The following is a 13,283-nucleotide window of genomic DNA, read 5'->3' on the forward strand; positions in this document are numbered from 1 at the left end:
GAGCAATTCTTGATAATATTCTTCTACTCCTTTTTCACCTTGTTTTAAAGTTTGCAGTTTCATACGCAAATCACGTTGGTAATAAGGAGGAACAAAACGAGATTTCATATTGTCGTTGTCAAGAATCACGGGTCAAGACTACGGCAAGTGAATTTGTTTTCTATGCGCGTAAGGCTCGGATGGTTGCACGAGAGGACACGGGGTTTAGACTGGTTCGGGCAGGAATAGCCCTATGTCCAGTGTGGGAGATAGCTCGTGTTACTCGTGCAAAGTCTGTAGTAGGGGTTACAAACGGGTGAGAGAGGGAAACTGGTCCCAAGTCTCTGTGGGTGTGCACTGATGCTCGTGAAGAGAGAGTGTGAGTTTGGGGGTGTTCGGTTGGCTTGGGAGCTGTCCCCGTCTCGAACCCCCTGGTCTTCCTTTTATAGCGTAAGGAGGACACAGGAGTTACAATTGAGGTAGGGGACGAAGGGCAGTGGAGAAAGTAAACCGGGAAGTAACAGCGCAGGGAGAAGGACCGGGCCTCCGGAGTCGCCGCCTTCCCTTACGGGCACCGTAGGGAGAGGGACCGGGCCCCCGGAGTCACCGCGTTCCCTCCCGGTCTCTATCTCCCGTCAGCATGACCTCCAGAGGGGGATGGCTATTGTGGGGCCCCACCGTCGACCCTCCGGTTGGCCGTTGTAGCCGAGCGTGTGGGATATGTGCGGCGACCGACCGCTGTAGCCATGCGTGATGGTGATGATGTCTGGCTGCCGCAGTCGTGCACGTTGGGGAGGGCGGCTGACCTCTGTAGCCTTGCGTGCCAATTGGGAGGCGCGGCCAACACGCCTCTGCCACCAAGCCGAGCGTGAAACCGGACGGCGCTCCCTCCTTTGTTTGGCGGCGTGGGTGATGAGTGCCCTATGACGAATGTCACAGGGGAGGTTGGATGGTGCAGCTATAGCTCCGTGCGGTCGTGGCTACAGTGCGCCGCCTAAAAACTGTGGCGGGTCACGTCGAGGAGCGCGGGCGCCTTTCTACGCGTCAGAGCCGCATTCCGAACAGGCGCCCCGCAGGTCACATTTATGGCGAGATCGGTGGGGGCCCACGAGATCCGTGCCCTCGTTTGCTGGACCGCGCCCGCCCTAGGGCGAGGTGAAGCCCTGTCTTGTGAGCCCAGATGTGTCCGACCCCTTGCGCCCGAGGTTGGGCGAGGCGGAGCCTTGCGGCGAGGGGTCGGGCGCGTCCGACCCTAGGACCATGGGTTGGGCGAGGTGAAGTGGGATATTTCCTGTCCGTGTCAAGTCGGCGGAGGTCCTTGTCGCCGCAGGTGGGCCCGAACCCTTATGACCATTGTTTAAGGAGCATAAGGAGGTCGTTGATATTTCCCTCCAACACATACATTGTTTTGAAACATTCCAAGTCTGAGGTACAGCATTGGCATTATTATTATTGCAAAGATCATTCCACCAAAAGAGAGCAAAACCAGTAAACTCACTAGTAGCAAGCCTAACTCTATGATCAACAAGAACTAAATGAGAATTAAATTTTTGTTCAACAGCAAGTTCCCAATCTAAATAAGCCTTAGAATCAGCATTACCAGCAAAAGGAATCATGGTAAATTTAGTTTTAGCAAAAGGATTGTTATTACCATGGTGATGATTTTTACCTCCCATACCACGACGATTACACCAAAGACGGTCCATGTCACGTGCATCATTATCAAGATCAGCGTCATCATCATCCTCCAGACCATCATCATGAGGGGTGGGTCGGCGTGGCGGCACTGGGGTAGGTCGTTGCTCAACATGTTCAATCCGGATAACCAGAATGTTAATGTTGCGCATCAAGTCATCAAACTTCCTGTCGATGTAGGTGCACAGCAAGAAGCTTCGTAAGCTCATCCTTGGACACAGACTCATTGAAGTTTGAAGGGGATTCCACTCCTTTCCCTTTCCCTGACATGGTTAGAAGACAGCAAAAGACAACACAAAAGTATTATCCCTATCAACTAGCAACTAATGGGTGGTGGCGAAAGTGGAAAGCAATATCTCAAACGGCTTACTACCATCTTGAAGTGTTCTTACCAAAGCCAACAGGGCAGTACAATCTATTGTCAAGCTTGGGTGTAACAGTTGCAAGGTGAACCTGTGCTGAAAGAAGTATATGTGGAGCTTTGGGCAGGCATAATATGGTAGCAAGGAAAAATAATAGCCGAAGCAGATTAGCAAAGTTCAATAAGTATCCAAAGTACAAGTCACAGTTGCTGGCTAAGACATGTCCCTAGACGTAGCACAACAAGATGGAATGAGCGACGATGGATAGAAATCAAAGAACAAGCAACCAACAACTCATGCAATTGTTTTAATTCTTTTCCCTGTTTTTCCTTCCAGGAGTAGTATGAAGCCACTTTTTTATTTTTCTCAACTATTTTTTATATTTTTCTCTGAATAGGAATCACACAAGATGGAACCACAAATATTTGCACCTTAAACAGATGTGTGATATGGTCTACAGAAAAACAGGCATGTTTGCTGAAAACCGTGCAACAACTTAGAGGCTTGGAAACTCCCAGTTTCTAATTTTTTTGGGAAATCTAAGAATCGCAAAAACACTGAAAATGTTAAATCATATGTGTAACTTTTTGTTCTGAAGATTTGAATTTTTTTTTGCCTCAATCGGAGTTCCGAGCGAAAAGTTATGCCTGTTTTAAGGAAGGTCGCCCGAAATAGGGTTTTCGGAGAGGCACAACGTGGCTGGTAGGGCGGCGGCAGCTAAGGCAAAGTGTCCCTATCTGTCCAACGCTGATCACGGCTGAGCAAAGCTTCTTAGCAAGCAATATAGGGGCACGAACATCCCTGGTATGCAGCAATTAGGTATTCGCCAGATGAATCAAGAAGGGCTGCAATGCAAAGGCGACACAATGCGCCTTGCAACCTATCTAGGGATTGTGCAGTGAGAGTTCACACAAGGTGGCTAGCGGGGCAAGTCAAGTAATGTGGGGGCTCGACTTGTTGTTTCGGTAAAGGTGGATGGGATAGCGGCAGAAACAATCAAATAGCGACAGGCGGCTGAAACTACGACCACGAACATACTAAACCAGCAACAAGGCTCAACTACGGACACAACTCAACAAAGCGAATCTGAAACGGAAATTGCAAAGGCTAAAAAGGCGATAGGACAGCGGAAAGTGTAAATATTTTTGGGCTTGTTGTGGACTATAGGTGTTGGACACGAACTGAATCTAAAGGGGAAACATGATAGTATACCTCACGGGTAACCTGGAATCCTGATACCACTTGATGTAGCACTGGCCCGATCTTCCGAAAGGTAGTGATAAATTCAATTGGTGGAGACTCGACGTTGACGATTCGGGCTTCTAATCAGACACGATTCGAATCCCTACAACCACTACACCACTACTCCGTTGGTTATCAACCAAGCCCAACTTGATTGACCTCACCGAGAAGGTTTTCCCTGCAAGCGAATCAAAGGACACAAGCAAGAAACTATAAACACTCAATCTGATATTGCAAATAGGAATGAAGTAAAGAAGGGTTCAAGCTCTCAATTCGAAAGGACTAATCGACACAGTCGAGGAGAACAAGAACAGGGGCCCTGGATCACTGTAAAGGACTTGTCGCCACAGTTACAACGAATCAATCTCAGTTTCTCAAAGGAAAACTAGAACTAAACAAAACCTGAGTTTCTAAGATGGCGGCCACTGAGTTTATATCAAAAGGGGCAAACTAGGATTGGGGGTGACCAGGAAGGGGGCGACCACAACTTGGACTTAAGGCCCGAGACAATACAAGGCCAAGTTATCCCAAAACTGGTGGCATAACATCTTATCATGGTCACACAGAATGATCCACGAACCTTCTGGAGCTAGAACCAAAACCAAAAGAATGCCGTCATCGTCCCCGTTCCAAAGCATCAAAGAATGCCTCATTTCGATGTCGTATGAGGGAGATATGGCCAAAACCGTGCAGGGGTGTCGGCTGAATCCAAAACGAACGCGACGACCGAGTTGGTGACGAATTGTAACTTGGGGAAGACCATGACTCATGCGTGTCCAACATGGCGATGTTCTCATCAGCATCCAACTTGCTAAACAACTAGGCCGACAGCTTAAGGTTTACCTTGGTGATTAATGGTATCCATTGAATCCAATGTTCCGAACGCATTGCTTTTTGAATTCGCTGAACTTACACACCACAGTGTAAACAGCCTTGTGGGAACACCGATTCATGATAGTAGATGATGAACTACCATCATCATCGCTTGAATCTTGTTACTCCATCCTAGACGAGCTTGAGCGGGATGTACGATGTACGATCGATAGGTGCGGAGGCTAAAGGGTGCTGTGGGTGGTGAGCTGAGGTGGGGAACACAGGAGCCCTCTCATACCACCGATCAAGAACCATAGTGGATTGCTGGGTCGCGCGGGGAGAGGGGGTGATGGGGCGGATGAAGCTAGAAGACAACCTGGTACATATGGGACATATGATACTCATGAGGGGGGGTGGGGGGACGTGTGGGGGTTCCTCATCCAAAAAGGTTATGTACAAGATCTAGCAGCATGTACATCAGGTGTACATGAATTGGGCAAGGGCTAAGACAGGCCGGTGGCCGGCCCAGGGGATGAACGACATCGGGCGATTTGAGCAATATTTAATTTGGTGTACATATCCCATTGTGCAACGCTCACACGGAGTGGTACAGATCAAGGACAGGCATGCGGTAGGGGCACGTGGATTGGGCAAGGAAGTCAAAAAAACAGTTTTTTGTCCTCCTGTACCGTCGTTGTTGGCTTTTTGCGCCGGTCAATGCATCTTTCCCGAAGCTCGAGGTACCTTTATGTCCATCACACCGAGGCCTTTTATATCGTGTCTGTCTAAGGGGGTGTTGGATCCTGGAGTTAAAGTTTAGTACGTGTCACATTGAATATTCGGATGCTAATTAGAAGGACTAAATATGAGTTAATTATAAAACTAATTACACAGATGGAGGCTGAACGGCGAGATGAATCTATTAAGCCTAATTAATCCATAATTAGCAAATGGTTACTATAGCAGCACATTGTCAAATCATGGACTACTTAGGCTTAATAGATTCATCTCGTCGTTTTGCCTCCATTGTGCATGTGTTTTGTAAATAGTCTATGTTTAATACTCCTAATTAGTATCTAAACATTCAATGTGATAGGGACTAAAGTTTAGCTCGGGGATCCAAACATCCCCTAAGCACCGGTGCAGATACAGTTCAGAAAAATGAAATACGTGAGATACATAGGTGCATGGGACAAGATCTCACGTGTCCCGACGCATGATCGACGACCAGGATAAAACCGTCCGGGGCTTCACACGGAACACAAAGGAATTTTTCCTCTACTCCCCCAGTCAAAGTGGGTGTTTAGATACGAGGTGTTAAATTTTAACAGTGTCATATCGGATGTTCGGAAGCTAATTAGGAGAACTAAACGTGAGCTAATTATAAAACTAATTGCAGAACCATGTGCTAATTCGCGAGATGAATCTGTTAAGCCTAATTAATCCATCATTAGCAAATGGTTACTGTAGCACAACATTGTCAAATCATGGACTAATTAGGCTTAATAGATTCGTCTCGCGAATTACACTCCATCTGTGCAATTAGTTTTTTGTAATCAACCTATATGTAATACTCCTAATTAGCATCCAAACATCTGATGTGACGGGTGGTAAATTTTAACACCTTATTGCCAAACATCCCCAAAAGCATCACCCGCTTGCTCGTACCTGGATGGATGCGATACCCAAATCATGATGACCCAGGACTAGACGTGCGGTCAGCGAGGTCACTGGAATATCCGCTAGATGACGTCATTAATGAAGCCGCACTGATTCCAAGGTAACTCTGTTTTTTTCTCAACAGTGGCACTCGATCAATCTGTTCACCCGTTCGCTAGGAAAAGGTGGCAGAAAAGTACTCAGCACCTGAAAATGGCGGGGAAGATCTCGAGTACTGATCCATGATAAATCTTTCACGCGACATGGATATACATATCGAATAGATTCGAAAAAAGAAAAGCTCACCACCAACCAACCAACCAGACACCTCAAAACCTGGACAGAGAATGATGATTACACATTATACAAAGAACATTAGGTGGTGTTTGGATCACTAGTTCATGAGCTAAACTTTAGCTCCCAAACTTTAATCCCTAAACTTTAGTTCTGCTAGGGTGTTTGGATCCATAGGCTAAAATTTAATCTTCCTTCAAACAATGACTGATTTGCCCCTCATTAATTAACCCCTTCTGCTTGTGCTCTTGCTCGCTGCACCGCCCGTTCTCTGGCTCGTTTCTTGCACTGCCCCTCCCTTGACGTACCTGCAGACGAGCAATGTAGACGGCACCACGTACAGGCTGGGCTATTTGCGAAGCGATGTCGCCGATGGAGTGAACGCGTCGGAGATTTCCTGGCTTCCTCCGCGGTTCCGCTGCAGGCAGCCTGTATGGACGGGCACTAGCGTCGCTTGCGTGGACCGGCTCCAGCGCTGGTACCTCCGCCACTCTCCCCCACGCCACCATCCATCGGCAGCTTGCGCTACCAAGAACAGGGGAAGCGGACCGCTGCCGCTATGCTAGGGGACCTGCGCAAAGAAGCCGATGTCCCACGCCGCCAACTCTCCCCGGACGCGAAGGCGGCGAGAACGGAGCCGGCGCGCTCACGGGAGGACAGGAGGAGGTCCCCGCCGGCGGAGTCGAGCAGTGCCGCCACCGCGGAGACGGCCGTGGCGGCGGAGGGCACCGGGAGCGCCACCACGGTGCCCGCCAGCTCCTCCAACGCGGCACCGGGAGCACACGGGTCTGCTCCCGCCTCCCGGCTCCAGCGTGGCGCCGGTAGCACATGGAGAGGGCGGATGTGAAGTCGAAGACGGAGTCGCGGGAGGCCGCGGCGAAGGCGGTAGGGCCCGCGGGATTGCGCGTCCAGTCGGCGATGCGGCCCAGCTTGTCGGAGCGGGAGAAGGGCGCGAAGGGGATGGAGGTGCCGCTGCCCAGAGACTGCGGCGGCGGCGACGAAGGAGACCTCGGGCGAGAGGGGTGGCGCACCTGGAGCGCCTTCTTGCTGTCGATGGCGATCCACATGGCGGAGTCCTCGACGGCGAGGGAGGAGCCCCCCGGACGTGGGCGGCCGCGCGGCGTCACCGATGGCCAATGCAAGCTCGCCGTCAACCGAGACGTGGAGGGAGTATAGCGCCACCACGGCGGCCTCCTCCCCGTCCTCCCTCCTGCCGGTGGCCACGGTCCCCAGATCTAGCGGCCGACGTCATCGAGGCCGGTGGCGGCGTGGTCGAGGCGGCGGCAGAGAAGGTGGCGGCGGGGGCGGAGAAGGAGGTGGCGGCGGGGGCGAGGCGGAGAAGGAGAAGGAGATGGCCGGCGGTGGCGGGGGCGAGGTGGAGAAGGAGAAGGAGGAGGGGGGGCAGCGGGGGCGAGGTGGAAGCGGAGGAGGAGGTGGCCGGCGGCAGCGGCGGGGGCAAGGCGGAGGCAGAGGAGGAGGTGGCATCGTCGTGGAGCCGAGCGGAGGCGGCGGGGCCGGTGAAGGAGGCGGGGCTGGGCGGAGCTTGCGGGGAGGGAGAGAGAGTGCGGGGAGGAGAGAGAAGGGGTAAGGAGAGGAAAGTGGCATCCGGGAGCACTTTTAGCCCCTTTTAGGGCCTATTTGGAGGCTAAAATTTTTAGTCCAAAGTTTAGTTATTTGCCCGCTTTTGCCCACTTGTTTGGATCCCAAGAGCTAAATTTTGAGCTAAAAGTGTAGAACTAAAATTTAGCTCATGGATCCAAACAGGCCCTTAGCATTACGAGAGACATTCAATTCTTGAACATGACATGTATGCTGGGGCTTAGAGGTGGACAAACCTTCTTCATCACATGCTCACGTCAGACAAAAAGAAAAAGAAAGAAAAGGGAATGAAACCCCATTTAGTTTATGGTTCTTTCTTTTATCAGAAAAGAAAAGGACGCAGGCCACTACAAAATTTCTCGTGGTGGAGATCTAAGGGCATGTTTAGTTCCTCTTGCTAAACTTTAGTTGTTAAAAGTTGCTAAACTTTAGCAAAAACTGTTTGGATACTCTTGCTAAAAGGCATTTAGGGCCTGTTTGGATACAAACTCCTAAAGTTTAGGATTCTCCTAAAGTTTAGCATCCAGAAATTTGTAGTCCTAAAATTTAGGAGAGGATTGTTTGGATGGAATCCTAATCTTTAAGATGTTAGAGGGAAAATGACTTTTTTACCCCCAATTACTCCTTCTAAATGCTCCTGCACTGTTCACGTCATTAAATGCTTCGGGAGGGCAACAGGGGTAAAGGGAGCTTTGGGGACCACTTTTAGGAGAAAAAGAACCCATTAGGATGCCTTGGCCCTCCTAATGAAAGGGCCTGTTTGGATTGAGGGTGTTAAAGTTTAACACCCCTAGTTTTAACACTTTTTAATACTTTAAGATCCAAACAGATGTGTTAAAACTTAGGTGTTAAAGTTTAACACCCCAAAAACTTTAACACCTCAAGGGGGTGTTAAAAGTTGTTAAACTTGTTAAAAGTGGTCCCCCTCTTCACTTTTTCCCACCATTGCCCCCTTCTCTCTCCTCCCTCTCTCTCCGCCGGCCATAAATGAGGGGGCAATAGAGTCATTTCCCATCAAAGGTGTTAAAGTTTAACACACCATCCAAACACCCCAATGTGTTAAACTTTAGCACTCCATTTGAGAGTGTTAAAATTTTAACACTTGTTAAAGTTTAACATGAGATATCCAAACAGGTCCAAAATAACCCTCCTAAAGTTTATGAGTGCACTTTTAGGATCCATGTTTGGATGCACAAGTCCTAAAAGTGTCCTAAAAGTGGAGTCCTAATCTTTAGGAGTGTGTATCCAAACAGGCTCTTAATGAACTGTAAAAAGACCTATCTACCCTTATTAAAGGTGCGCAGGAGGGGGAGACAAGCAATAAATGAGAGGTATAGGTTGTCCAACCCACCTTTTAGCAAGTTTTAGCAACCAAAAATTTACTAAAGTGCTAAACTTTAGCAACTCAACTTTAGCAAGTTTTAGCAAAGGTGTTTGGCAGTTTAGCAGCTAAAAGTTGCTAAACTTTAGCAACAGTGGAACCAAACACTCCCTGAATAATATTGCCGACCACGCGAGAGCTCTCAAGCAGAGCAGCCTAGCTTGGTCGCCGTCTCTAGCTGTTCGAGACTTTTTTAAAAAAAAACACCATTCAAACTTCGTCGTAACATGCACGGCAGACTGGATTCCTTGGGTCCGGGTACGTGCATTGATACATCGTTGGGTCGATGCCTGGTTGGTTTTGGAACTCGGACGACGGAGCAAGATGCAACCGTAACCTGCCGGCGAAATATTCAATCGGCCGCTTCGCGAGTCGCGACGGGGACGGACAGGAACGCATGCATGAGTTCGAAGACCGGGCCAGCCGTGGCATTTTCGTGTTGGACCACTTTGACCAGAAAAGTACCCGATAATTTGACAGCCTCGACTAGGCGCCCTCCTGCTGGCTGCTGCCCTAGTTGGCTAGTTCTTCCTGCAGGCTGAGGGTTACTACTGGTACTACTAATTCTATCACGCCGATCATTTTCTTTAATGAGATTGAATCACCGAAAGTAAAGTACTTCAGGTTTCGCAGCACTTATTAAGCTATTAGCGAACTGTTCACAATAAGAAGTGATTTGTAACAAAAATTTGGAATTGTTCACAATAAGTATAGGCATTTTTAATACAACAAAGTATTTACCATGTTGCCTATGTTCAGAAAAAAATTATATAGTCTAAATTATTTTGAGGGAATCGGCAGGACCGCAGAGGCCTCTAGCTATTATATTTTATATAGTCCAAATCACTAGGATGGTGAGATGGATCGCGTACTTTTGAACTTTGGAGTATTTTTTTTCTCTGAGACTGATTTACTATTTTAAACATATTTGATTCATGAGGATAGTTGCTATGTTATAAATAGAAAAATCATTAAAAACTTATGTTATTCTGTATTAATTTATATATGAAATAAACAGAACGAGAAGAGAGAAAACAAATAAAGGGAAATGATAACGAAAATAAATTGGATCGAGCCAAAGAAAGTGAAATCCACAGGTAAATAGAATACGCACAGTGGTGGATGAGAGGAACATAAAACTGAAAAAACAAACACATAAATTTGGCACAAAAGCAATCAAAGCCCACAGAATATCATACAGTAGATGAAGAAGAGGCCCACCACAAGCACGCATCTTAATACGGCCATTCGTTGGTACCAGCGTTTGGGCCCCCGGGATGCTGCCCATTGGACCTAATATGGCTATAGATCGAACTGGGCCACTCATTGGACCTAATATGGCTATGGGCTGAAAGTGTTTTCTTTTGACTGAAATTGCCTTAAAAAAAAGGTTGCACCAAATTGCCTTGAAGAAAGAGTCACACCACATCTGAGATCCACTTAAAAGAATTCCGTCACATGGAGATGAGTCACACTATGCTAGTGAAATATCTACATTATTTCAAGTGTTCATTGTATAATTGTATTTTCATTCGTGTTACGTTGCACAAAGTTGGTCTGCTAACCATGGCTATAGTTACGATTCTGAATCTCATGCAGAGTTAGATTGCGACTTACAGTATCTCAACTTTGCCCTTCCTGTAACCATTTGGATCACCTTTTTTGTGACATCTGATTTGCTGCAACAACCTATTAAAAGGTAAGCAAATATCAGAGTTGCTCCCCATTTTTTTTAATAAAGAGATCCTTTCTCAATGTGGGAAGAAGATTTTATTCATCAAGAGGGAATCAAACAGGCTGTTGCTTATGCCGCAGGATATGGCAGGTACAGGTCCACGTCAGCATCGCTCCTTGAGTCCTTTGTAATTGTGGTGTTTGCTCTTGGTCTCCTCTACAAGAACTAATTTAGCATATCCAATCCAACTCAACCACATGCTTTGCTCCCAACGTTTGCGGCCCAAGCATGTTGTCCACTCCTATAAGAATGTGATGAAACCGTTCACGCGGTCAATTTTGCCAAGTCGTCTAAACCCAGCTGGACACGTTCAAAGTCTCCGAGTTGTATTTGTACATTAACGTTCAGTTGGTTCCCGCCACTAGCACAAAAGGGAAAAAACTTTTTTATTTGTCAATTGCAGTTCTATATGCACAAAAATAGTACATCCAGAACGTGGATTGAGAAATCACAAACTCTCACTCGGCAATGATAGCAACGTCCCAATTACTTATACTCCCTCCGTTCCAAATTATAACATTCCAATTTTTTTAAGAATCAAAACATCTCAAATTTGATCAAATTTATGCAATAAAATACTAACATTCATGATACCAAATAAGTACCATTAGTTTTTTCATTAAATATATTTTTATAGTATATTTATTCCGTATCATAAACCTTTATGATCTTCTCTATAATTTTGATCAAATATAAAATTGTTTGACTCTTCAAGAAAATTGGAATGACTTGTAATATGGAACGGAAGAAGCAGTTCGTATGACTTGCATTCACAAACTACCCGAAGCCAATGATAAGCACGATGGGTGTCCCAAGGACGTGAAAACAACGACGCTTTCCTTGCAAGTCTCCTCTTACTTGCGCGTAACACAACACAACATAAATACCACAAACCCATTGTGTCCCAACATCGATCGCACAACTTATACTCGTCGCAAAGGTCGAGTCAAAAGCTAACACCAAACTTCTCAGTTGATCGCGAGCGCGCCATGGCGTCCAAGAGCCAAGCTGATCTCGAGTCCCAGAAGTCCGCGCCGCCAGCAGCGGCTGTCGCATCGGCTCCCACAGCAACCGCGCCGGCTTCTGGTGGCTCTGTGGAGAGAACCTTAGGCTCCGTCGTTGTTGGCATCTCTGATGCTCACCGTGCGGCGCCGGAGACCCAGCCGCTTCTGCAGGTTCAGTCGAACGGCCAGGGAGGCGGCGGGGCCAGGAACGACGAGGCGACGCGGCTGGAGCGTGCAATGGCCCAAGCATTCCAGAGCACCGCTGAGCTGGCCAAGAACCTTCCCACCGGCGCCGTGCTCGTCTTCGAGGTGCTGTCGCCGGTGTTCACCAACGGCGGTAAGTGCCAAGACGTGAACCGTGTCATGACGGCCTGGCTTGTGGGGCTCTGCGCCGCTGCGTGCTTCTTCCTCTGCTTCACGGACAGCTTCCTCGACGCCAGGGGGACCGTGCGGTACGCGGTGGCCACGTACTCCGGCCTGTGGGTCATCGACGGCACGCCACCACCGCCGCCCGAGGAAGCCGCCGGGAAACGGCTCAAATTCATCGACTTCTTCCACGCGTTCCTGTCGTTCATCGTCTTCATGTCCGTGGCCATGTTCGACAGGAACGTCGGCGCGTGCTTCAACCCGGTCATGTCCTACGACAAGCAGCAGGTGCTCACCGCTGTGCCGCTTGCCGGAGGGTTAGTCGGGACGCTGCTCTTCGCCGCGTTCCCGTCGACACGGCACGGGCTCGGGTTCCCAATTCCCGCCGCCTGAGATGCACACATTCTAGCTGTGAATTATCGGCTGATTTCCCTGTGTTGCGTCTTCTGTTGTCAGATGTTTGTATCATTGCTTGGGATATTCCCTGACGTGCATTTTCTGCATCTTTAGTTTGCGTAAGTAGTAGTGCAAGCATATTGTACGATTTATTTCAGTATTCCAAATTTCCAAGTTTGGCTTGGTGTGACGAGTAAATTATTCCAGTTTTGCATATATCAGTCGTAGCTAGTGGTCATGTAGAATGTGTTCACTTGGTTTAATAATCATGACAACCCTGCTTTTATGGAAACTGGAGGAGAATCTTAGAGTGTGTTTGTTGCATGCACCATCTAATGTATATATGGATAAATGCTGGATGGTACAGTTTAACAAATTTGCTTTAACTATACGAATTAATCCTCTTAGTAGAAAATTATTCCAAGTGGGTTGGCTTCATTCTGGATGAGGTGGTATATGAATCAAATGATACGTACAACCAAATATATCCTTAATAATTAGTTAGGTGTTTAGTACTCTCATGCATCCGGTCACATATAGGTAGCATTTTAGGGTTGTCTTAACCCTTCAGCCAACCATTTCGAGTTTTGGTTACAAACTACCTTTTACGTGTTAAGTTTTGATATTTGAGTGACAAATATGAGTAGATGCGTGCCTCAAAAATAGTTTAATAGAAGTATATATTTGTTATATTTTATAAATATTTTGTAAGAAAAGGCACTATTGTTTGAGACACCATGTATACAAAACGTCACTTA

The 13,283-nt window shown here is 47.5% G+C and overlaps 1 protein-coding gene across 1 annotated transcript; it reads left to right on the forward strand.

Annotated features, from left to right (window-relative positions):
* The first annotated feature begins 11,605 nt into the window (after positions 1 to 11,605).
* LOC117851971 (protein DMP4) lies at positions 11,606 to 12,817 on the forward strand. The gene has a single exon (XM_034733893.2). It carries the CDS (start codon positions 11,749 to 11,751, stop codon positions 12,520 to 12,522), a length of 774 nt encoding a protein of 257 aa, XP_034589784.1. The 5' UTR covers positions 11,606 to 11,748; the 3' UTR covers positions 12,523 to 12,817.
* Positions 12,818 to 13,283: the final 466 nt, after the last annotated feature.

The sequence above is a fragment of the Setaria viridis genome, chromosome 4, assembly GCF_005286985.2.
Source record: "Setaria viridis chromosome 4, Setaria_viridis_v4.0, whole genome shotgun sequence".
Taxonomy (NCBI): Eukaryota; Viridiplantae; Streptophyta; class Magnoliopsida; order Poales; family Poaceae; genus Setaria; species Setaria viridis.

Bases quoted from the DNA above. Each gene is read 5' to 3' on its own strand.
- LOC117851971 (XM_034733893.2), top strand. From the start codon at position 11,749: ATGGCGTCCAAGAGCCAAGCTGATCTCGAGTCCCAGAAGTCCGCGCCG.